Genomic DNA, 25,158 nt, shown 5'->3' with positions numbered 1-25,158 from the left:
TTCACTGCTGCACAAACACTTACACTTCAATGACAAAAAGAAAAATGTGTTTTTAACCAGATCATCAGTTTTATTAGAGGATCTTCATCAATATTAGTTGTTAAAGTTCAGTTGTCACATCGGGTGGTTTTATTACAGATATTATCGCCATGGAGATGGCTGGTGAGATGATGCTTGTATGAGTTCTGCATTATAATCTAGAACATGGTAGATATGATGCAAAACAACATATAGAAGTACATTACATGCTGCATTTACTGACCCTTGGACATCTGACGTTTATCTAAGTGAAGGTCAGTTAACATTAAATATTAGTAAGAATTGGTTTTTTTTACAGTAATACAGTAAAAACGGGCAAATTTCAGGCATAGTCGCAAATGGTGATTAATCATGATTAATTAATTTGTAAGCTGTGATCAATCTGATTAAAATTTTTAATCATTTGACACCCATTTCTCTTTCTACTTTATTCTCAACACAGACATAAATCGGCCAGGCTTAGACTTTGTTAGGCTTATCCTGTTCTCTGAACAACCTTTTGAGAAAAGCCTCAACAAGATAAAGATAGAGGGTGAAATGCCAAAAATAAAATCTCCCTGTCATTCAGGAGATACAATAGCATATTAAAAGAAAGCCAAAAAGCCTCCTGCAGGCGTCACATTGGACATACTGTAGTTTGGCTGCTGCCAACTTTGCCATCTGTGCTGGGACACATGCAAAACTATGACGTTTTCTTCTTTACCCACTATTTTTAAGTAGCACACTCTAATCATAGCTCACTCTACACTTATCTGAGAAACTTCCAGGCCTATTCATAAACCTGATTTGACTAAACAAAAGCGTGTGATACACGTGTATCTGAAATGTGTGACAAGTATGTCCCTCCCTTTATTTAAAACCCTCTGAGGAAAAAATCTGGTGGGTGGAATGTTGCTCTGCAAAGTTTGTGGTTTACATTGACACACCTGCAATACAAACCCTGGCGATCCCTTGAACTGACAAATCAGGACACGCACTTGATTGAGTAATGAACTTTTTTTTTCTTTTTTTTCCAACTCAAAGTTTCCTCTACAAATGAAGTACATTCACCCAAAGAAAATTTGATACATGTCTGGGTGTTTTTCAGAAGTTAAAGAATGGTGTGACCAAAATGTGACACTAAATTTGAAATGAAAAAGAAAGGAAATAATTACAATATGATACATGGAAACTGAAAAAAGACCAAAATAATAATAATAAATATAATAATAACAATAATAATAATAATAACAAAAATGAACAACCATGATATGTAGAATTACTATTAAGACTCAATGCATACAAATACATCTAAAATAAAACAAAATGTTTGCAAAATACACAGTTGGAGACACAAAAAGCGATTAAACAAACACAGAAAAAAAGAAATAAAATAAGAAATGGGGAGGGGGTTACACTTATATCTCATGCTCTGAGGACCGTTATACCATAATCGGTCCATGTCCGCGCCCCTGGCAAGTCAAGTCGCCTTGGTCACACCCTTCCCGGCTACCCCCCACTTCCACACTCTGCCCGCCATGTTCTGAGGGAGGAGGAGATACGTGTAGTCCTGGTTTTAGCTTGCTTAGCATTAGCGACACATAGGTAGGCGAAGGCGCAACAAGCTCCTTGCCGAAATAAGTACTCACTCTTGGTATTTTTTTTTCTTGGAATTGGCCAAACTCCTTCAAAGGTTTGTATCCTTGGAGTAACAACGGAACCTGACTTTGCTAAAACAAATAACGGTAAGTGGCCACTAGCTTTCGTTACAGTGTAGTTGTTTGTTTTTCCAGGATGTCCTGTAATCCAGTTTGCTGTGGTGATGTCTCCAGCGAGCACCCGTCTTGGCTGCTAGCTCGAAGTATTGCTAACTAGCTTAGCATGCTACTTTAGTGACCTAAGATAGAAAATACATTTTGGGGTTTACTTATGTGATTGTCTAGTAAAGTGTGGTGTTGATAGCGAAGCCAATAAATGGTACACCTCATAGCACATGTAGTTGGTGAGTGATCAACAGTTGTGTTTTAAGCCAAAGTGCATGAGAGAGACTATCTTGGGCTAGCTGACCCATCACAAGCTTGACTAGCTTTGATCTAACTTTTTAAAAGCCAAGTTCCGACATTTAATTTCTAATGTCAGAAACATTACTCACTGATTGTTTATTCAAGTGCAAATATTGGTCAGTGGCAAAACCTGCTTTTACAGAGGACGTAATAAAACTAACTTGGAGGTTTGACTCTATACTTTTTGTAAGCTGAGGTAACTGGTTAGCACAGATCCAATCAAAGCCACAAATTAACGTTCTACGCTAGCTTGTTTTGCTAGCTAACCAAAAGTATTTAATCCAAGTTTGCGCTCTACTTGCTATCATTAGCGACTTCCATGAGTAGCAAGTGGGCGAGTTATTCCACCCTGTGTATAAAGATGACGTTGCTCTAACCTAAATTTCCGACACACTTATTATTATATTGCGTTCCAAATGTCTGAAACGGTTAAAAATGTCTGGAATGGTTAAATTTTCCATAGACTACTCTTAGCCGAAGCCACTTTAGCTCATATGCTAACTATACTACCACTTCTGTGGGGCGCTGTGATTTATTTCATTTTCTTTTGAGACCGGCTTAATTTTTTTATATTTTCTTTACCCACACCTCACGTTCCAATAGATTGTTGTTAAATTAAAGTTTACTAATGTTAATGTTGTAAAATAAAACTTTACGTACTTTCTGGTATTTTTAATGGAATTCTTTTCGGTATGGGCGCTGTCTGAGTACTCGTTTGGTTTCTAATCGTGTTGCTAGATCAGCTGTATATGTATATATTTTAATCTAAGATATTAATTAGTGTTACCGATTTTTTAATAAAATATGGGCAGAGATATTGGTTTTTTGATATATCCTTTATTTATTTCTTTTTATTTACCCCGAGGTTTGCTGAACGTGTACTAACGTGGCCAGGGAGAGGGGCAGGGCTTTGTCTATTGTCAGGGTGATCTGTCAGTCACAGGGGGTGACAAATGCATCATCACTGTCCTCCTTCCGTCTCTGTCTTAGCATTGTCTCTCTCGGATTGCCAGGACTCAGAAAGGGTAATGCAGATCAAAAGTTATCTTCCCTTTCTGTCACAGTTGATTCACATATTGCCTCACAAATAAGCGTTTGAGGCAGACTTTATATGACTTAGTATGGCTTGTCGGGAGCTTAATCCTTGTGTTGCTGAACAGTGTCTGCTTAACTACTGGTGTATATAATTTGTTATGCTGCAGCATCATTAAAAGGAAGTAAATGACTAGTTAAGGAACTTGCTGGATAACTTGATGACACACTGTTGCACCCACTGCTTTGTCTTACTACACAACTATACTCTGTCACACTCACACACAGGTGCCTGGTTATGCAAGACTTCTATCTCCAGATCAGCTTTACTTTTTCTGTGTGACAAGGTGGACTTGTTCTCAGTGTGTTGCCTTTCAACCCTTAATGCTAATCACAGTTTACCTAGGTTTTGCCAGCACACACACATATACTGGGCTAAGTTTAACTTGTGCTCTTTCGTCTGACAGCTTGCCTGTCTCCAGTGCTCACTTACGTCTGGAAAGAATTTTGCTGTCAATATCACAGTTTTGGACTGGCCAGTGTTGTAGCAGCTATGGCTGGCTGTCTTAATATGTAAGATAGTTGAATAGGGAGAAATTTGAAAAATGCTTTCATCGGTCACACTGCAACAGCTTCTTTGAGTTCTCTGCCAAACCAATGATAATGATTCCCCAATTAAGTTGTTCTGTTGCACACATTAGGGTTTCAGTCAGATTTCCACTGTGGGTCTTTAGATGTTGAGTATTTGAGTTTTTAATCTTTATTGTATTTGACAGTTTCATATAATGAAATTGTGTTTTTTATTTTATTTAATTTTTTTGCAGTTCGCTTGCAAGTCATTCACTTGGAGTTTAGAGGTTACAGTGTTTTGATCAGTAGGAATGGGAAGGAGATGGTTCACACTTACAGTATCAGTTGGATTACAATGTCACTTGATTTATAAGTGAATTTTGTTTCAGTCATTGTTTCAGTCATTGTGTAAACTAACAGCTTCTTGATCATGGACACTTACCTTAAAGCCATTGTTCGTTTGGCTTGAAGAGATGCAATTGACTGGGATAAAGAGGATTCTACAATAGGGTGAGATTTGTGTGCAACCATCAATGCAAGTGTTGGAGTAATTACATGTATTCTGTTTTTGTTCTTACCATGATTATGCTAAGCATATATAGAAAATATATTATGAAAAATGCAGGTAGGATAAAAAAAAATATACATAAAAGTGGACAATTATTTTTTTGTCCTTACTACTCATCAACAGAATTTGATATTTAGTTTTAAAAGTAACATAAAAGTGATAAGTCATGGAGGTAATTGTGTAGAAGAATAATTGATTTGATTGTAATTGGTGTGATTTTAAATGAAGGAACGGCTAGAAAGAAAATTTCCTCTGTCTCTGTGTGACTAACGGTGGATGAGATGGGATGGTTGGCAGCACGTGTCCTTTTACTTTGACATACTGACAGCTTGACAAGACCGACGACAAGGTCGGTCATTTTGACATAATTATATGAATATGGATTTCAACACGCTCATAAAGACTAGTCCTGTGTGCTGAACGAAGGAATGGGGTGTCCACTGGTGGTGGTGGGGGGTTGTTCCGGGATGTGAAGTAGGCGCGGGAGGGTGGGATAGGACGAGACAGACTCCCCTCTCTTCCTCCCGGCGGCTATGGGTGAATAGTTGATTATAGCAGCAGATGTGTCATTAGGTCTGATCTGTATTCATGCGGATGCATTGGGTAAGAAGAGTGATGAGGGAACCTGATGGGGGGGGGTTATGCTCCACAGGAAGCATGTTTCAGTGGTTTTTAGTGAATTTATTGGATGTGCCTAGTTGTTTTCTTATTCCCCAGCCACATACACTTGTCTCCTCAACTTTGTTCCCTTCAGCTGTTACGATTATCACTAGACTCCCCATGACCAATGGCACATGGCCATTTTCTAAAATTAAGGGGGGGAAATGTGTTTGGTTATATTTTAACACTGGATCTGCAAAAAAAAATGAAAAAAAAATCTCTTTGTGAGTGCACTTGGTTGCAGGGCCTGTTGATGCATGCTCAGTGCAGAGATCAGATTACTGAATAAGATAAGTCATAGGTCTTCATAGATGGTAGGCAGAGTAATGATAGGCACAGAAAATCTTTTACATTGCTGTTGTTCTTCTTGACAGCATGCAGTGTTTCCATTTGAGCTGTAAGTGTTTTTACAATGCCATATTTCAGAGAAATGTATCTTTTCCTTTCCAGCGGTCTGTATTACTGAAACATCCAAATAATTCTTGGTTAAAGACTCATAACAGTAAATGTGTGTTCCATACAGCTCAGGGTTTTCATGATCAAGAGTTTTCATTGTGAACTTGGAGGCTGTACAGCTGTAAGTCTACGCCCACTTTCTGTATTTATTTGTCAGGAAGTGCTTACAGGCTGGGCCATTGATCTTGAGAAACAAGACAGAGTCATCAGTGACTCTTCAAGTCATCATTACACTGGAAATGTTTTTTTTATTTTTCCTCAACCACCCGATGGAAACTGTTTAGTTGTTAAAAGTGTTAGAATCATTTTGAGAAACTGTGTGGCATAGCATTAGCAAAACTTTAAATTGAGCTGTGTGGGACCAAATGTAGCTGTGTTGTTGGATATGGTAGAGAAATAAATTAGGATCATTGGGCCAAGTGGCTGATTTAAATGAATGAAAATGCAGCCCTGTGTTCATGAACTTTAGTCTGTCGGTAATGTGATGTGAGATCAAATCAAATCCGCTTAGTTACAGCAATTTTGTGCCTTTTTTTTCTCTGTATGTGGTCTGTCCAAGAGGAGAGCAATATAAATTAATAATGGAGTAAATTGTATTTATTTTATTCATTTTAAATGACAAATAAAATTATTTTGGCTGTTGAAATTTTCTGTCTTTCTGTCATTGACAAGTTAGCTTTGGGAAAAAAAATTTTTAGCTCCTAAACTGATCTTATGCTTTTTCTTTTTTTTTTTTTTTTTTTTGTCTTTTGGTTCATTTTGTATTGATTTGCCTTACTAGGCCATTATCACAACATATTTACCTTTACCTCTTCCTTCTGCCTATATTTATGGGTAACTTTGTTCATTCACTATTACCATTTTCAAGTGAACACGTGCACTCAGTAACTCATGTGGTATGATGTTTGTATGTAAACAAAAATTATTTTTCCAAGCTCATTCAATGAGCACTACCTGAGGCTTACAGTCAGATTGACCACATAAACTTGAGTGGTCCAACAGTGTTTATTTTCAGCACCCTACCTAGTAGTTTGCCTTTGTGTGAAGTTACTGTAAACTTGAGTGAGACTTAAAAGTTGGTGTATGACATGCAAATAGGCAGAAATGGAAAAAGCTTATCTAAGTATGAAAGCATGAAACATGTTGTCTGTCTAGTTTCGGAAAGGAAAGCACCACATCTGCACCTATAAATAGCAATCACCAAGATGTTATTGTTAAGAATACAGTGACACCTTTTTAGAGGTTTTTATTTAATTTTTTTTAATGCATGACTTTAGCAGATGTCAAAAATTCTTTTTTCCTGGATGTCTTTTTCTTATCTGCCTTTCACTAATGTGTTATTTGTCTGTTTGTCCTAGGTGATGGCGTGGTCATGTGTGCAGCCTGCACTGCGTGTGTGGAGATGGTTTTAACAGGCACTGCTCTGGAGGACTCAGGAACACTGCACTGCCTGGAGACGCCTCATAAACGCATACATAACACACTTTAACACACAAGGATAAACAGAATTACACAAACCACTGCCGTGCAGTGAAAAAGGACACATAACTTAAGCTTGAGGATACACACATTTGTGCCCCCTGTGTGTGTGTTAGCCTTTTAATTTCAGCACTACAGGCATCCCAAGTTCCTTTCTTAGAAGAGTGCACATTTTATTTTACTTCTTCCCGTCTGTCCCATCTGCTCCACCGCCACCATGCCAAGCACCATCCGCCGGCAGATGAAAAACATGGTGAACAACTACTCTGAAGCAGAGAAGAAGGTCAGAGAGGCCACATCCAACGATCCCTGGGGCCCTTCATCTTCCCTCATGTCTGAGATCGCAGACCTCACATACAATGTGGTTGCCTTCAGCGAAATCATGAACATGATCTGGAAGCGGCTCAACGACCACGGCAAGAACTGGCGTCACGTCTACAAAGCTCTCACTCTGCTCGACTACCTGATCAAGACTGGGTCAGAGAGAGTGGCGCTGCAGTGCAAGGAGAACATCTTTGCCATCCAGACCCTCAAGGACTTCCAATACATCGACAGAGATGGGAAAGACCAGGGTATCAACGTCAGGGAGAAGAGCAAGCAGCTAGTGGTCCTACTCAAAGATGAAGACCGCCTTAAAGGAGAGAGGTAAGATTTAGGATTCAGCTTGTATTTATATTTACTGGAAGTGGAGCAACAGTTTTTTTCCCACTTCAGGGTGTAAGCATTGCTGATAAACTCCTCTCTTGCTTCTAATGTTGTTAGTCAATGTTCTTTCTCATCCCCGCTTTTAACTCTGGTATTGAAACCCAGCGAGGCCAACAAAAACGAAAACAAAACACTGCTAGTTTGTCCCAGACCTCTGCACCGCATCCTCTGCCATACAGTGAGCAGAAGAGTTCATGTTCTGTCATCTGCATTTGAAAACATCTGCAAAGTTTTGTATTTTCCAACTTAGAGCATGACCAACACTTTTCCATCTTTATGGTTTTTTTTTTATTTTTTTAAATCACTCTTCTGGTTTAAACTGCTATCAAGCCTTGTCCACGCAACATTTCATTTAGCATACAGACAGTTTTTAGCTGCTGAAAAGTCCATCCAGGGTGGGGATGAGAAACTCAGTTGGCCATTATCAGATCATGTGCTATTATCTCCATGTCTTTCATTTGCAACTAAAGATGTGGACCAGGAAGTGCTTTGTTAAAGGGCTCTTTGCATGTTAACACATAAACGTACAGCTGCTCATCTACTAAACCGAGGTAATTGCTACATAATCCAACACAGAGCAAGTCTCCAGCATTGCTAGTCTTGGGTGAAACTTGATAGATCTCTAACTTCGAGAGAAGTTTGAGAATGAAGATGACTTTTTGCTAGAGAATGATGAGAATTCCTGCTGGAGACTATTTTTGGCCAAAAAGTTCATGTTTGGCCAAGTTTGTATTTGTTTAATGCCCTCTCTTTTTTGGTTTTCCATCTGTTTTTATTTGTAATTCTAATAAATGGTTCACTGTGAATTTGAAGTCTTATCGTTTGATTAGATTAGCTAAAAAGATTCTTGTTACTTTTGGCTCTTAAGACATGTCACCTTAAATTTCTTGCTTATTTGCCCATTTAGACCTCACCCTGGAGAAATTATGAGAATATGGACTTAAAGCAAATTAATTAATCAATCTCTGTTATTCTTTTTGCCCTATTAGGTCTCAGGCTTTGAAGACCAAAGAGCGTATGGCCCAGGTGTCAACAGGGAGCAGTCAAATGGGTTTTGGGCGTGGTTCATCTCAACCCAACCTTTCGACATCCTACAGTGAAGAGTATGGCAGATCAGAGGGTTCGCCTGCCTCCTACCATGGCTGTAAGTATGCACTAATAGATTATACGCACACAGTGTTTATTCATATATTTAAGCAACAGATGTGTTAGAGTTTAGTTGATTATTATGAGTGTAGCTCATATGCTGAAACTTTGGCCTACATCATGAAACTCTCCCCTCCCCCTGTTCTCTCTTTGGCTTGCAGTCCTGCAGTAGGGCTGCATTCCTGAGCTTTCTCCCTCTCCCACACACACACACACACACACACTCTCGCTCTCTCTCTTATCCATTCACTCATTCACTCACAGAAGAGGAAGAAGAGCTCCCCCAAAAATCATCTTTCATCCACATAACGCAGGAATCTGCTCATCTTCAGTGATGCAGTCATGAAACAGTGACAGTGACACAATGTAGCACAGTGTCGTTTCATGGGAACTCAGGAAGCTAATCCAGTTTTTGTACCTGCACAAGGGGGCAATTTCTGGAAATTACAGCTATTTTCCCTTGTGTTTGAACTGGGCTAATTTTATCTAGTAGCTATAGAGAAAGACCAGTTGGATAGTGGAAATCAGAGTTCAGATAGAGTGAAAGAGTGGTTGAGTCAGAGGGGGCTAGTGTTGGCCATGTCTCTGTGTGTTTGTCTGTTGCCACGAGCACGGTTGGAGTCTGCGTGAATTTTGCATGTAACATGAAGGGTGCGTTTAAGCCTCACATTGCGGCTCATATTCCTATGTGCTTTTATGTTTAAGTTTGTGGCTCAGAAGCGGAAGCTTCAGCAGCTGGGTCATCAGTGGACAAAGTGAGCCACAGACTGACCAATAGGAGGTTTGCTAGACTGTTGATGTGGGAAGTCACTTGGAATTGTTGAGATTCCAACTGAACTTTCAGAGAATGTTTGTCCAGACAGGGTGTGAATGAATGGTCCTGCAAGTGTGAGTGTGGGTGTTGATGTAGCCCTCAGACCCTATGTTATGTCATCATGTCTCATTTCTGTCTTCTGGTTTTAAATCGTTGCTCAATACCCACTTCTTTGCACTGGCTTTCGAACATAGTTGAGCTTGATATTTGCTTGCTTTTGCTTTTTATTCCGCTCTCATGTTATTTGGTTTTTACTGATTTTATTGTTTAACCATGTAGTTGTTTATTGTTCACTTTGGGCAACTGGTGTTGCAGTAAAAATAAAAAGTCATACCCCACACAGATTTTCACACACCATTTTGTTGGACCACCTTTAGCTTTGACTGCAGCAGCATTTGCTGTGGCATTGTTTTAATAAGCTTCTGCAATGCTGACCTCATTCTTTGGGTTCATAATGTTGCTGAACCTGACCTGACCAACTGCAGCAACCCCAGATCATATACTGCCCCCACAGGCTTGTACAGTAGGCACTAGGCATGATGGCTGCATCACTTCATCTGCCTTTCTTCTTACCCTGATGCGCCCATCACTCTGGAACAGGGTAAATCTGGACTCATCAGACCACATGACCTTCTTCCATTGCTCCAGAGTCTAATCTTTATACTCCCTAGCAAATTGAAGCTCCCAATCCATTCAGTCCCAATCCCTTGAGTTCCCTTCACATTGTTCATGTTGAAATGTTCTTACTTTCACTATTAAACATAGTCCTGAGTTCTACTGTTGTTTTTCTTCTATTTGATTTCAACAAACATTTAAGTGATCACCGATCACCATCATTCAGGATTTGTTTCTGACCACATCTCTTCCTCAAAGACAATGGTTCCCCACTACTACTACCACCATTTTAGTAGTCTCTGCATCTCTTGAGATGTTTTCTGCTTGATGCCGGTGATTTTAAAAGGTTTACATCTTTTCCACAACCCCAGGATGTGTCTTTCCATATAGTTGCATCAGTTGGGGTTAAATAACGTGTTGCCAGCTGAAAGACAATCACCCAGTTATTATACAATAAGATGCTCGTACCTATTTGCTTAGTTAAATCCGAGTGGCATCTTTTTCTTTTGGCCAGGCAATGTAATAACACTTATTTAAAAAATTACCTACATTGATGACAGCTTCACTCTACAAGTAGAAAGAAATAAAGAGACAGAATGTCTTGGGTAAAGTTTGCAAAGCTGCCACTATTCAACTGAAATGTGGTTCCCTGTTATCACTCCCCAAATCTCCTAAAAACAAAAAAAAAAAACAAAAAAAAAAAAAGTTTTATAGCTGCGACTGCATTTTCAAAAAAATTTTTTTTTAGAAAACATTAATATGACTAAAGATGATAAGATAAGACATACGTTCATCACTTCTCAAGACACTGGAAATTAGTCATGGGAAACTGAGTGACGAGAAAATTTAACTTTCAGAAGTGTTTTAGAGCTGTGTAGTGTGTGTGGGTTTTTTTTTGTTTTTTTTTTAAAAGACTGCCAAAAAGCCATATATGGCCCATTCCCACAGCGGTGGGCAAGAAACTGGTATGTTTTAGTTGGCTTTAAGTTTTATTTATTTGTCTTTGTTGACCTGACATGATGGTTTACATTTTTACTTTGTACCAGTTTATCCTGTCCTTTGGCATAGTGGTTGAAAAAGTTAATTTTTTTTCTGCTTTGCTTATATCTTTTGGACAAAATAAAATGGCTCAAATGTTACTTTTTAAAAAACTTATTGTGTGTGTGTTAACAACAGTTTGACAAGTCAGTTTAAAAAAAAAATAGATTTGATTGAGTTCTGGAAAAAATAGTGGAAGCCCATCCCAGCCATTTACTTATTTGCTTCATATTCGGACGTTTTTATTTTTACTTGTTTATCAGTTGTATGTGTGTTTAAGATGTGATCATATTATTCAAACCTTCTCTGTAGGAATGCATTGTCTCTCCAGCTTTGGTACAGCTGTCCTCACTGTCTATTTAGGGCAGACATGTAGCTGATGTTGAAGCCAGGGCTCGAGTTCCATCAGCTAAACAAACACACCTTTACCCCGACCACTTTCCCTTGAGATATGTAGCTCAGAGACAGAGCGGCGGGGCATGGGTTTGACAAGAAGGAGGCGGAGGAGACAGAAAATTAGATGTAGAGAATTCAATTAAGATTTAAGGAGGGAGACAAGGACTCAGATCTGCAGCAGGAGTCAAAAGCAGATTGTGAATTATTTATGAGGAGTTTAGACTGTAGTGAGCAAAAGTTTTAGGCTCTTAGACTATTTGATTTCCTACCCATCGCTAAATGTCTTCCACTGTCATTTTCTTCAGCATTAAAATGAGTAATTACTGATAATTTGCTGACAACAAAAAGAATGTGTTTTATGTTGGTCAGCAGAATTTGTTTCTAGATATTTAATAGCAGCATTATCAATGACAACAACTTTGTTGGCAGACTGCTAATACTGACTCTAAACATACAAACATAATCAAAGAATCCTCTTCAGCGACTGTTGTGTAACAGATGGTACAGCCCCGACAGAGCGCCGATCTTCAAGTTAGTCGGGGATTACATAAAAAGGAACAATTGCAACAGCTTAAAACTTCAGGTGTACAAAACACCACTTTACTGCACTATCTATGAGTAGGGCTGCAACGATTAGTCGACGTTGTCGACAATAGTCGACAATAAAAATAGTTGACAATGAATTTAGCCGTCGACTATTGTCTGCAAAAAAAACAAAACCAAAACAAAAAAAAAAAAAAAAAAAAAAAAAAAACTACCGAGTGAGACATCGTCTTCTAATCCTATCTCTGCTGAGAGTTGCACATGCGCAGAGAGGGGGAAAAAAATACAGAGTGAAACATCGTTTTTTTTTTTTTTATCTCTGCCGAGAGTTGCACATGCGCAGTGAAGTCCGCCAGGGGAAAAATATGGTGGCGGACTAGGAAAGAAAACGGCGGTGGAGAACGTTAAAAGTCTGGGATAACTTAACGTTAAACTTAAAAAATAAATTAAATACATGTGAGATTTGTAAAGCAGACCTTGTGTACCACGGAAGTACGTCTGCAATGCTCGAACATTTAAAGAGGAGGCACGTCGGACTTACATAACAACCTTATGCAAAATTTCAAAGCTAAAAGTGAAATAAGATCCATTTATAATAATCATGAGATACATAATCCGAGTGGTAGACTGGTCGTTTTAATAGTCGGTGACTAATCGACCATCAGAATAGTCATTAGTTGCAGCTCTATCTATGAGAGCAGTTGAACTACTAAGAATATAAAATATGCTTCGTCCAGGTTGTCATTCTGCTTATCTCCATGCCGTCATTTCTTTTAAAATGACATCATGAAAATTAAAATCTTTCGTTCTCATATTGACTCTTATTTTGTACCATGTTCTAAAAATGGAAATATTTAAATGTAACAAGTGTTGCTGTGTAAAGAAAGATCTTGTCACAGAGCAGGCGGATGTTAGTCAAAATGAGAAGTTTCAAAGTTTGTCTAGTCAAATAATGACACTAACTTTAAGTCACATCATGTTTTTGTTGTGCTTTGTTATGAATAGCATAGTGAATACCTGCACGTATACAGGATTTTGATGATGATTTGACAAGTTTTGAAATTTAATTTCCTCTGCCATGTGAAGAATACCCCTTTTTTCAATATGTACTAAATGTAAAGATAAACAATCTTTGCATATGAATCATCACCTAGATAATAAGTTGAGCAGAAGAAAACTCCTCACCCACAACATTCTCACAGACAGCATGAAGTAGGTATGATGACACCACACAGAGAAAGGAAATCAAATAATGTTTAATGTGGTTTTCATGGAAACGAGAAAGCAGCAGTTTTGAAAGTTGAACCCACAAAGTCACACAGAGACTTAAAACAATGAATGTTACCTTAATGAGTGTTGTAACATTCTTCTTTTGGCCAAATTGTGTGTTTGTGTGCATGTGTATTTGCCACGTGTAGGGTGTGTGTTTCTCTTTGCTGCCACATGGTCTTACGTAATCCAATTAGCTGAATGGACATGTCTTCCCTCGGAGGCTCACTGAGGACCTATAATCACACGATCATTAGTAGACACACTGATATTTTATACAGTTAAAATGAAAATACAATTGATTAAAAAAATTGTGACTGTCAATATTGTGTTCATTAAGGTTAGAAAAAAAAAACAAAAAAAAAAAACAATGCCTGTAACCAGTCACCTGATGTATATCTGTTTAGAATAGTATATGCAGTCTGTGATGGTAGTAACTTTAACAGAACTTCTCTTTGTTAGCCACATCTCCCAATGTTGGGTCAGAGCTGGAGCAGGCCAGGCCTCAGACCAGTGGAGAGGAGGAGCTGCAGCTACAACTTGCCTTAGCCATGAGCAGAGAAGCCGCAGAGCAGGTACACACTCATGGTCACAAACACATGTCCAAAAACAAAGAACTTGATTTGGGGTTTATAGGGGCAGAACATTGTGTACATGACGTAACTGTGTGTGTTTAGGAGGAGCGCATTCGCAGAGGGGATGACCTGAGACTACAAATGGCTCTGGAGGAGAGCAAGAAAGAAGGCCCAGGCGCTGCAAAACTGCCCAAGAAGAACAGAGAGGTAAAATGTACCTAATCATTGGGGCTGGGCTAACTTGGTTATTCCGTTGTCACTAACGTATGCCTTCAGTCGTCTTGTCTCTCCGTGTCCTCTTTTCCTGCCTGACCCCATGTGCTCCATCAGTAGCAGTAACTGGCAGCAGGCTGCCTCGTCCTCTCATCATTATTCTGCCTGAATAACTGGCTGCCTGGCTGGACTTTTTGGGCACACAGTGCTCAAGTGTTGAAGTATGCTTGCATGAGTTGGGCTCTTGTTTTCCTCAATACCTAGTGACATAACTACCATCACATTGTTTGAGCACCATTCCCGCTTTATAGGCCAACAGATAGTTTGTCCCGCATTTCTTTCTTTCATCTATTCTTGTGAATGTTTTTTTTTTTTTTTTTAATACAGTCTTCTGTTCCATTGTCTCTTACCCAAGCTCTCTGTCTCTCACTAGCCACCACAGTCATCTTTGATGGATCTAATGGATGTTCCTGAGCCAAGTGCCAAGGCTGACCCATGGGGTGCAGGAGCTGGGGCCGGAGCTACAGCTGCATCGGCAGACCCCTGGCAGCCTTATGGTATGCACACATATATAATCTCACTGGTAAAGGTCATGTTTAATGATATCCACATACCGTACCGACTGTCCTTATCAAGAAGTATAGACCAAGGTTGCTGTGTGTTTGTGAGTTTGCCATCTCAGCTCTCCACCTGCAGCTCACAGGACTGTGACTCTTTGTTCACTAGGAATGCTGCTCCACTGGCTCAGCAGCATTGCTGCTCTGGGAGCAGGGAGGCAGTTAGAGGAAGATATTGTGGGGAAGGAAAAAAAAAAAAGAAGTGCGAAGGGTTTGTGATGCAGGAAGGGAGGCTTGGAGAGATTAAAATGCAACACTCTTTTGAGTCAAGAGACAAAGTGCATGCTTATGAGCTTATGGGAAGGACATTTCCTTCCTTCCATTAACCTGATAGCAACCAACCATGTTGCCTTTTATTCTAATTTTGTTTGTCCACATTCTTATATCACTTTCAACATGCCATAAATCTGCAGTTGATATAAAGTAATGGATGAATGCACACAAATGTGGGGACTTGATTTGACATATAATCTGCATTTATAAGGATATCATTAAACAAATAAGTATTTACATCACTGTGAAAACTGTTTTTTCCTACAAATATTAGGTTTGACAGCAATGTGAGGCAGTAAGGCATTTTATTAAAGTGGCTGAATTTGCATTTCAGCAGTCATTTATTACACTTGATGTTCCACAAGTTTCAACATGTAGAAAAAGAATTCTTGGTTTATATCTGCTCCCATTCACTGCTGCTATTATTTACACAGCCACAATGTTATTTTTAACCTGATGTGATGGTCTTTGAAGCAATGTGATGCAGTAAGAAAATGTCAGGAAGTTAAAAACCAGACAGACTCACCCCTCCACCACCCCTCACCTTAGGTTCTGCCCCAAAGCCAGCAGCACCAGTGGATCCATGGGGTGCTTCTCCTTCTGTCCCACCCTTGAAAAGCAGCGATCCTTGGGCCGCAAACTCTACTCCTGCAGCAGACCCCTGGAGCTCTGCAGCTGCCCGCCCCAAGACTTCCAACACAGGTGCCCTTTTTTTTAATAAGCATCATCTGCAGCTTAAAACTCGTCAAGCAAGTTTTAATCTTGGTGCTTACTTAATCTGACCATCTGTAAAGAACGGTTGGAGAAACATGGGATGTTTAAATTTTCTGTTTTCTTTAAAAAAAAAAAAAAAAAAATTCTAATCCAATGTTGGCTCATATTTTTGCTTAATTTCGCAACAAAACATAATAAGTGCAAAATAATACAATAGTCCACAATAAGGCCAATGCCCATCTGCATCCTCTCACCTGCTTATTGTGTTCATTTATTAATTTATTTTACTTTATCAAAGGATCTAAACTCATTCATATTTGTGTTGTCTGTTTCCATTTGTATGTGTGTGGGGTTGTGTTTCTGCTGTTTATGTGATTTTATTTTTTTGGTGCACTTGTCTGTGTATTGTCTGCGTATATGTGTGCGTGTGTTTGCATTGTCTATTTACAGGTAGCTTTGACCTGTTCAGTACGTCCAATGGTACATCCAAAGAAGACTTCTCAGAATTTGACAGCCTGCGCTCTTCCTCCTCTGTTCCCACTGGTACTCACCCTGTCTTTGTCCCTCTAATGACACGGAGTCTGTGTTGCTTTCCCCACAGTGTCTGAAAAGATGCCTGTTTGCAGACAGTGTTACTGCAGGGCACAGACACGCACGTCTTGTCTTTGTATGTACCACCAGACTTGAGCAAAGGCAGCGCCTGTACCACTGAAGTCATGGTTATAAGTTGTTGACTTCACACTGCAAATTGATTCAAATTCTGCTTAAATGGTTCAAATAAGCTGCCTTGCCAAGTCTGGTCTAATTTCACTGTGGTGTTGTCTAATGCAGCTTTTGTGTGTGCAAAACTAAATACATTTTTAGCACCTAGACCATGCAGTTTATGGAAACTATCTCAGATCTGCTCTGATTTTTGTGGTATTTTGTCCAGTGCATCTAAATTGGAGGCAGACTTCTCCAAAGCTCTGAATTAAGGTGCCATCTGAGATTGTTCCAGTGACTAGTCTAGCACAGGTCTGAATGTTTTTCTTTAGTTTCTTAGTGTAAAAGGGTGACTTTGGTCTCATACTTGAGTTTTAGTTTAACAGAAGACAAGGAAAAACTCTTAGAAGGACAGTTTTTTCAGAAACCCCTATAGACTAAATCCATCTTCATATTATTTTGATACATGCAATTACTGTCTGATTTTATCATTAACATTTCTTTTTTAGTTTTGCTACAGCTTACTTCCTGTCATGTCACAGTTCTGTATGTATTTGCTGGCATGCTGGGTTTGTGAGAGTGCATTAACGAATGTCTCCACTGCTGTCTCCCACAAAACAGCCAGGCTGTCTGCCTCTGATGTCCTCTCATAAAATAAAATAATGGCTTTTATTGCATTCACTCAGCCTTATTTTTCAGTAAATGTGAATGTAGAGGCACACTGTTGTGTGTGCAAGAGAACTTGTGACTAAGAATTTAAAACGTGCCAAAAGAAAACTAAACTAAAACTACACCTTATCACAAGATTCAATGACAAAATGTGGGTTTTTTCTCATGCAGAGACGAGGTTTTTGATCAGCCAAATAAGGTTCTCCTTTGTCTCTTCAGGTGATATGGGCATAGCAGCCTCTGTCCCCTCTCAACACAGTCTGGCAAGTAGCGGCAGCCTGGATCTGTTCGACCCCCTGCCCACCTTAGGATCCTCTTCTGTCACCGTGAACCCGATTAGAAAGACTCCAGAATCCTTTCTTGGGCCCAATGCTGCCCTAGTCAATCTGGACTCTCTGGTGACTAAACCAGCCCAGCCTGCACCAGTCGTAAACCCGTTCTTGAGTTCTACAGGTAAAAGAAAGTTCTCTAAACTGGTATTTTAGTGTTTACACACAAAGACACACATATATGTATATTACACATAAAGTAGTATACATTTATGTGTGGCAGAGCTACACTAAACATTTGATGGGTGAAGCTAGTGATGAAAGCTGGATCATGACATTACACTGTACTGATAATCTGTTTACTTTATCCAGGTGGTGCAGCTCCGGCTCCCCACGTCAACCCTTTCCAAGTGAGCCAGCCGGCTCCCCCTACCCTCAACCAGATGCGCGTCAGCCCGATGCCCTCTGGGTTTGGTGGCATAGCAGAGCCCATGCCCCTCTCCTCCATTCCCGCTCAGCCTGTCGCTGCGGTCCCCCTGGCAGGGATGGCCCCCATGGGCCCCATGATGCCAGGAATGGGGGTTGGCACTGTGGGAGGTGTGGGGACAAGCATTGGAATGAGCGCAGGGATTCCAGCCTCCATGTCCATGCCCCAGCCACTGTTAAGCATGCCCCCCCAAGCTGGGGCGCAGCCCGCCGGAACCACCAACCCCTTTCTTTTGTGAAAGGATGACAGGGATTTTTTGCCCAGAGTAACCCCTTCTTCTTCATCTTATGCTTCTTAACAAGTTTCAGTATGAACAAGATGTCTTCCCCCATTTATCCATTTATAACCCACTCCTAGCCAGGTCCCAGTCCAGCCTTCTTTTAATGTCCTCCATTTTCCTCTTCTCTTTCCTATGCTACAAGCTGCCTAGTCCTGTGCATCTCAGACTGGTCTAAAGATGATGCTGATGATCACAGATAGTTTTCATCTGTCTACAGGCTTAAAGAGTGGCAGTGTTTATTTTTTTTTTTTGCTTTCTTTTTCCACCGAGGCAGGACAGGACCCAGACTTTCCTCCACATTTTCCTCTCATTCAACCAACTCTTCAACCTTGCGCATTTCCCTTTGGACTGCTCCTCTTCTGTGATGGGGTGACAGGAGAGTAACTGTACTAATACCAGGATCTTATCTGTTCAACAGAACTAATCTTTTATAAGCCCTGTCAGCTGGTGAGTGTCTGTATGTGTGCGAATACACATCTCAGTACTTTTACACTGTGTATATTCCAGTGAGTTTTACTTAGACACACTGGAGTAAGGATGAGAGATGGTCAAATGTCTTTATACTCTTTGTGTGTACGTGTTACAAAGCAGGAATTTTGCACAATTTTTGCTTTTTTTGGGGGGGGGGTTTCTTTTTCTTTCTGCGACTGTTGGGCTCACCGTTACACCTTAGCTTAGGGAGGAAGTCTGACAAAACAAACGAGACAACATGCACACACTGCCTCGGCTGTTGGTACCACTCAGTCACAACTCGATCACGACTTGGACCGTTTTTCTGACCCTTTACATGAACTTTGCTCGCGAGGGGTCACAGAATTAACAATGAACACTTCTCACAAGAGATGGAACCCCTTCTTTCAATCTTAGGTGATGAAATGATGAGGAAAAATATGTGTCTGGATGTGTGTACTATTAATCCACCCCCGACCCCCACCGTGAGCGTTTGTTTATAAAGAAAAACATGAATTGTGTTGGCATCAGTATTTTGCTATTTGAACAAATGGATGCAGCTAGGCGTTGTGGGACAGCTTTTTTTTTTTTTTCCTTAAAATATGTTTCTAGGGTAAAAGGGATGAGGGAGGGTATGTGTGTGTGCTTGTTCGTGCGTGAGACATGCATTTAGCTTCCAAGTGTACTTTAATGAGCAAGTTTTTCCATTTCTTTGTTTATTAGAAAGTAAACTAAATCAGCTCTAATTAGCTTAAATGCAACTCCAAACAAGGGTTTAGCTCTCAGCAGCCTTAAGTATGTGTTTGTATGTATGTGTGCAGCCATATATCAACCAGCGTTACTATGGCGACAAGGTTGCAAAGAAAACTCTCGGTTTATAAGGGCACGTCGGCCACTAATCATTATGAAACGAGTTTACCTCTGACTGGATTTGCTGTGGCTAATCTACCTACAAGAACATTACCTTGTGCTCACACACACACACACACATCTTCAAACGGGGTTGCTCCAGGATCAGTCTGTTGATGGCACAGGGAATCCCACGGCAAACAACAGTGTGTCATGTCATGTAAACAAGCATTTGTTGATTACTTTTTGTTATTGACTTGTTAGATGTAAATCTGTAGCCAAGCCTTTCTGAGTTCTGGAGCTGTGCACTAGCAAAGCCATGTGTCACCTTCATTCTCTCTCTCTTTTTTTTTTTTTTCTTTCTGTCATTCTAGTTTTTTCACCCTATGGGTAGGCTATGTCATTCTCTTCTCTTAGAAGCACAACTGTTACCAAAGTCATAGCGACTGTGATTTCTGAGGAAGCCACACGTGGAATACTTTAAAAGTAGGGTCACACTTCACTGACTTTTTTTTTTTATTATTATTTTCTGGTTATGAATGCTCATGGGATGAGAGACTCCATTGTTAGTGTTTTATAAGTCAGAGCTAACATACATTTTAATGTGTTTCTGAGAAAGTGTTTCTGTTGCCAGATATCACATTAACAGAAGGCAAGCTGAGCATCTCTGTCTCTTGATGGAACACAACTAAAGACAAACTTTTTTCTAAAGTCACTGTCGTGTCTTCGGTTTTGTCTCTGCCAGTGTTCATACTTGTTGAAGGCTTTTTTTTTTTTTTTTAATTGCTCTCTCTTCTGGTGGGAGTTGACGCCCCCTCATGGTCTGCTGCAGTATATCGGCTACACTGCATTCAGCGAGGGGCCGTTTCACTGTCATTTTGATTTTGATCAGTGATGATTTTTCTGCTTGGATACCTTAGAGAATAAATGCAGACCAGCTTTTTTTTTTTTTTTTTTTTTTTTATTCAACTAAATATGTGCAAAAATTGGATTTAAAAAAAGGGACAAAAGACTTTGACGCCTTGTGTTTTGTAATTTGCTAATAAATCTTTGTTTATTGAAATGCGACTGATATTCTAGCAGATATGTTGATTTCTCATTGACCTATTTCACTGTAACCCGACTTTAAACTCTACGCCAGTGATTGTGAGAAAGTTGATGTATGCAGTGAAAAGGGGAGGTTTAAAAAAAAAAAAAAAAAAAAAAGCCTTTAATGTGTTGAACAAATGAGCGTGGTCCACTGTTGGACTCTGCAGCTGAACATTTTTTCTTGATCCCTGGCAGCAGCGTCACAGTCGCTCCGGTTCAGTGAAAATGTGGCCTATGTGTAGCGAGCTCCTCTGTGTCATGTATTCACTATGCGTTTATCAAGAGGACTAACTGACTTTATGGGCTGTATGTCTTTATATGCATAAACTGACTCCTTTATTCTTTTTCTAGTCTAGTTACCCTTCTCATAGTACCTGGAGCAGGCTGCTGCTGCTTCTCCTTTTTTTTATTTTTTTTTTATTGGTTTGTGCTCAACTCGTTGGCATTATAACTGTATAATATAATTTATCATTTGTACTATTGTAACATACTGTTCTTCTGTATACCTTATTATTCTGTGTAATGGGTTTTTGTAGGAAACTTCATTGTTGTATTTTAACGACATCTAAACAAACGAACGCAGCAGTCTGTACCCTGTTGGATGAGAACTGTAGCTGCATTGGTTCAAAATAAAAATGAGTTTCACTTCAGCTCTGTAAGGCGGATGTCTCTGTCTTTTGTTCAGTTAAGGTTATTGATAGGGGGAGTTATTCAGTTTCACTCTAAGTATTTGAAAACTAAATTTTCTTTCTGTGAGTGTGGGTCAATTATGAACTTAAACTCACCAGCCATGTTGCTAGGGTACAGCTTGCTAGCAGTTGGTAAGCAACATTATTTAAGTAGGCTGTGGTGTTTAAATGGTGCTCAGTTAGTGGGCCAAGAAAGTATCCCTGACACCATTACACCACCACCAGCCTGATCCACGGATGCAAGGGAGGATCCATGCTTTCTCATCAGATTAGGTAGCATTGTCAAGCTGTGGTCAATGGCCTCAATTTCAAGGTCAAGTAAGGTCTTCAGCTGCAGTAGCGTATCTGTTTCAAGGTTTGATATGTTGTGTGGAGGTAGTTCTGTCTACACAACTAAATGCGTTAAGTTTCTGGTATGGGATTGACTGATTAAGATGTACCTTATAAAGTGCTCAGTGAGTGTATTGTGAAGTCATTACTGACTCTAGAATTCTAAAAACTTCGGTCATTTTCTAACAGGTCGTTTAGATCTGACAAAATGCCATTCAGTAGATCTGTTCAGACTTTCAGGGTACAGTCATCACTTCACACAGTTTCCAGCCTCTTTTCAACTTCAGATGAGGCTACATTTGATGTACTCTTGCTTTACTTTTAAACTTCAAATCTCCTTATTAGTTATAAAGTTCACATACTTAAATGAACTAACGATGTTCTACTGTGACTTTGTTTCATATTTTATACCCTGAGAAGGAAATCTGACTTCTGACAAGCTTTTTTTTTTCATTTAAAAGTTGGGACTTAGATGAAAAATCTAAATTTTTGTCATGAATGCACCATCAGCACAGTGCAGACAGCTGCTGTCACAGAAATAAGCACTGGTGGTCATATGAGCAACAGTTCTTGATGTTTGCTGCAACAGAGTAATGGAGCAACAGTGAGGTCCAAATTTTTGGGAGTCAATACGTGAGGGACTGGCCAGCAGCAGTTGCATTCTGTGGTATTGTTTCAACAACTTGGGCCAGCTGAACACATGACTCATGAGTCTGTCTATGGTTCAGTAGCCCTCCAGCTGTCCATGTTCCAACTACAGATCAGGGAAATGTGAGTATTTCAGAAAAAACTCCAGCTGTTTTCTACATATCCAGAGTGTGCTTGGAGCTGTCTCTCTACTGTATGGTCTCTCATGACATAATAATTTGCTGCAATGGTTACCATTTCCTGCACTTATAGAAAGAGATTGGCAGACTGGAGTGGTTCCCTCCATGCGCCTGTAATAAAGTGTAAATTAATAGAATATTAAGGAGTGGCTGCAGCATCTCTTTGTAAATTTTGACCAAAGAATGTCACAGACCTCAAGAAATTGTTAAAACAAAAAAAGGTATAATATTGTATAATGGTATATGCATTCAAACACAAATGATCTGGTTCACATTTATTTTAAAAAAGTAGGAAAATACAGTACAATACAAAATATATCTAAAACAAGAAAAAAAGTCCAAATGACATTACTTATAGGTATTACATGTACACAGAGGCCGATAGGAAAATTGATTTCTGGTCAACGCGTAAAGGCTAAAAGAAAATGAGATTGAATAAATCTCATGTTGTTAGATGTGTGATTTTTCCTCTGTTGACCATTCTGATGTGGCAGACTGCAAGTCTGATGGGACCAGTGGTCCTGTGTCATAGCCCATCTTCTTCATGTCTTTAGTCATGATATGAAAGGAGATGGTAACGAAGCCTTGGGAACAAACTCTCGTCACTGCAATGCAAAAATAACACATTTCATCAAATAATAAACACTTTAAGCATAATACAGTACTGCTGTCTAAAAGACATAGACACAATTATCATTTTATCACGCCGTTGGTACATGAAGTGGATTTATATGTAGCACACACCTTCTCTGCCTTCACCCTGCGCTACTACTTTAGGGTCTGTGTACTCGGGCCGCCGTCCCAACAACCAGCTAAAAAAGAGAAAAGTGTTTACAAAGTATACAAAAAAGGAACTGAAGCTGAAAAATGAACTGTTGCCCTCAAGTGATGGAAAGCGTACTTTAAGTTAATTAACTTGTCAGCATCAGTGTGAGATTTTAAGGCAATTAAAAGATGAAAACCTACACTTAAAAAGACACAAGGCACACAGTTTTTGGATGCCAATGAGGTCAGCTTTGAAGGTTTATTCTATTAGAAATATTGCTTTCCACCCAGTTAGGTAGCTTGATTTTTTAATCCTGAGTCAGCTGCTTCACTAAGTGTTATCACAAGGTTGGAAGAGTTGCAATCTGTCAAGTTCTGTGTTGATCAGCTGACCATCCTAATGACAACTCTACACCAGTCTAACTGGTCCTGGCAGGTCAATGACAGGATTGCACATGATTATTGTTTTCTAACAGTGCTCTGAGTTTTCTCCCACACACTGACTACAACAGCAATCAAACAGTACATATTTATATACCCTTAGTTGGAGTTGTATAAGCTCATAGAAGCAGTAAAGAGTAGCTGCTTCCCCCTGCAGGCATAAGCCACGAGACACACATCTCACCCTGTGAACTTCTGAAGTTTCCATGTGGGCTCAGGAACAAACATGGGGATGGTTTTTGTATGTCTGCAGGGCAAAAATAAATGTTACTTATCAAAGTCTTAATTGGAAATGAATACACTAAATCAAATCTACTTAAAGTTTAAGTGATAATGATTAAAAAAAATAAATAAATAAGAAGGGGTGGAATAGATGAAAGGAACACTGACTGTCCAGGTGTGAAGGGGACATGTGTTGCTCCGTAGCCCCTGACTACATCGTTACCAAACACATCTGGTCCGTACACACTCACCACAAGCTGAGGCCCTGGGAAAGGAACAGTAATTCAGAAATAATTACTTTCAAGTACCTGATTTCTGCTTGTCCTGGAGATATTCAGCACAGAGTAAAAATGGTGGCTACCAACCAAATGTGTGACATGTACATATTTGTAAAGTAAAATACTTACAGCCAAATGGGTTTGTACTCTTAAATGTAATCTCCAATGGAAAGTTCCAGATTAACTTGTGTGAATGACTGCTTTTACAGGTTATCTGAGTAATGCCCTCCTCTAATCCCTAAAAAAGGACACAAACACACAAGACTTAAAATAAAAAGGAAATGATATGTTCAATCCAACGTATTATATACGTTCATGTGCATTAAAAGCTACAACGTTATCTAGTTTATAGAATTTTACATTTTGATAACACTCCTTATAATTTTGAATAAGTGGATTAGAAAATGATTTGGAAGAGAAGGTCTTAGCCACATTCTCACCGTGGTGGGAGCCCAGTCGTGCCCGTAGACGAAGCAATATTTGCAGTATAAGCTGTCATATTCTGGAAACTGTAATACATTAGAAGTTTATAATAACAATGAGTTTATATTAAAACGTAATCCAAACCAACAGAGCGGTGAGACATATTACACCAAAGCTACACGCTTTGGTGTTGCTAAAGTTAGCTAAAAACCAAAACAAAACAAAAGCTAGCTGGTAAGCTAACACACAGTAGCACTCACGTTAGCGCCCTCTATTTGTCCGTTCACTGTAAGAAGAAATACAGACGAGGTACTTGTGGCCATTACGGCTTTATACGGGTAAATTCTACACGTTTTTCTTTAGCTAATACTCGGTGGCCTGCACGATCAGAGCCCGTTTCTAAGGCAACGTTTATTCCTTTCTACGGCTACCTGCGTGGGTCAAACTGCATCAGCGGACGCCAAAACCGTAATGAAATAACCATAATGTCCACTAGAGGGCGGCAGTGTACCAACGTTAAACCCACTGTATTATGAACAGACCATTGTCCCAGAGCAAGCACAAGTCCACATTTTAAAAAAGAAGACGCAAAAAGAAAAAGAAACGAAGAGGAAGAACGTTTTG

General features: G+C 39.6%; 2 protein-coding genes across 4 annotated transcripts; one reads left to right on the top strand and one right to left on the bottom strand.

Moving 5' to 3' along the window:
• Positions 1-1,567: 1,567 nt before the first annotated feature.
• Positions 1,568-23,268, top strand: epn2 (epsin 2). Of its 3 annotated transcripts, XR_006008342.1 has the most exons (11): positions 1,568-1,763; positions 6,726-7,491; positions 8,541-8,695; positions 13,835-13,947; positions 14,050-14,154; positions 14,594-14,717; positions 15,600-15,752; positions 16,215-16,307; positions 17,355-17,588; positions 17,777-21,198; positions 23,257-23,268. XR_006008342.1 is itself a non-coding variant. In XM_041968749.1 (10 exons), exons 2-10 carry the CDS (start codon positions 7,064-7,066, stop codon positions 18,127-18,129), a joined length of 1,758 nt encoding a protein of 585 aa, XP_041824683.1. In that variant the 5' UTR covers positions 1,568-1,763; positions 6,726-7,063; the 3' UTR covers positions 18,130-21,209. The 3 variants fall into 3 exon arrangements, 2 of the variants coding, with proteins under 2 accessions (XP_041824683.1, XP_041824695.1); XM_041968749.1 differs by lacking the exon at positions 23,257-23,268 and having other exon boundaries at positions 17,777-21,209; XM_041968761.1 differs by lacking the exons at positions 16,215-16,307; positions 23,257-23,268 and having other exon boundaries at positions 17,777-21,209.
• On the bottom strand, positions 22,671-24,973 carry b9d1 (B9 protein domain 1). The gene is made up of 7 exons (XM_041968771.1): positions 24,795-24,973; positions 24,552-24,620; positions 24,241-24,349; positions 24,002-24,098; positions 23,796-23,858; positions 23,150-23,217; positions 22,671-23,010 (listed from the first exon to the last, which is right to left on the bottom strand). Exons 1-7 carry the CDS (start codon positions 24,855-24,857, stop codon positions 22,856-22,858), a joined length of 624 nt encoding a protein of 207 aa, XP_041824705.1. The 5' UTR covers positions 24,858-24,973; the 3' UTR covers positions 22,671-22,855.
• Between the last annotated feature and the right edge of the window lie 185 nt (positions 24,974-25,158).

Source organism: Melanotaenia boesemani, chromosome 2, assembly GCF_017639745.1.
Source record: "Melanotaenia boesemani isolate fMelBoe1 chromosome 2, fMelBoe1.pri, whole genome shotgun sequence".
NCBI classification, from domain to species: Eukaryota; Metazoa; Chordata; class Actinopteri; order Atheriniformes; family Melanotaeniidae; genus Melanotaenia; species Melanotaenia boesemani.
Note: the sequence above shows the minus strand (reverse complement) of the source record. Positions and strands in the feature narration are given on the sequence as shown.

Coding starts and splice junctions, on each gene's coding strand:
- b9d1 (XM_041968771.1), bottom strand. CDS start 24,857: ATGGCCACAAGTACCTCGTCTGTATTTCTTCTTACAGTGAACGGACAA. Junction 24,099..24,240: donor GAGTACAAACCCATTTGGCT/GTAAGTATTTTA, acceptor TTCCTTTCCCAG/GGCCTCAGCTTGTGGTGAGT. Junction 23,218..23,795: donor AAACTTCAGAAGTTCACAGG/GTGAGATGTGTG, acceptor TCTCTTTTTTAG/CTGGTTGTTGGGACGGCGGC.
- epn2 (XM_041968749.1), top strand. CDS start 7,064: ATGCCAAGCACCATCCGCCGGCAGATGAAAAACATGGTGAACAACTAC. Junction 7,492..8,540: donor GACCGCCTTAAAGGAGAGAG/GTAAGATTTAGG, acceptor TTGCCCTATTAG/GTCTCAGGCTTTGAAGACCA. Junction 13,948..14,049: donor GCAGAGAAGCCGCAGAGCAG/GTACACACTCAT, acceptor GTGTGTGTTTAG/GAGGAGCGCATTCGCAGAGG.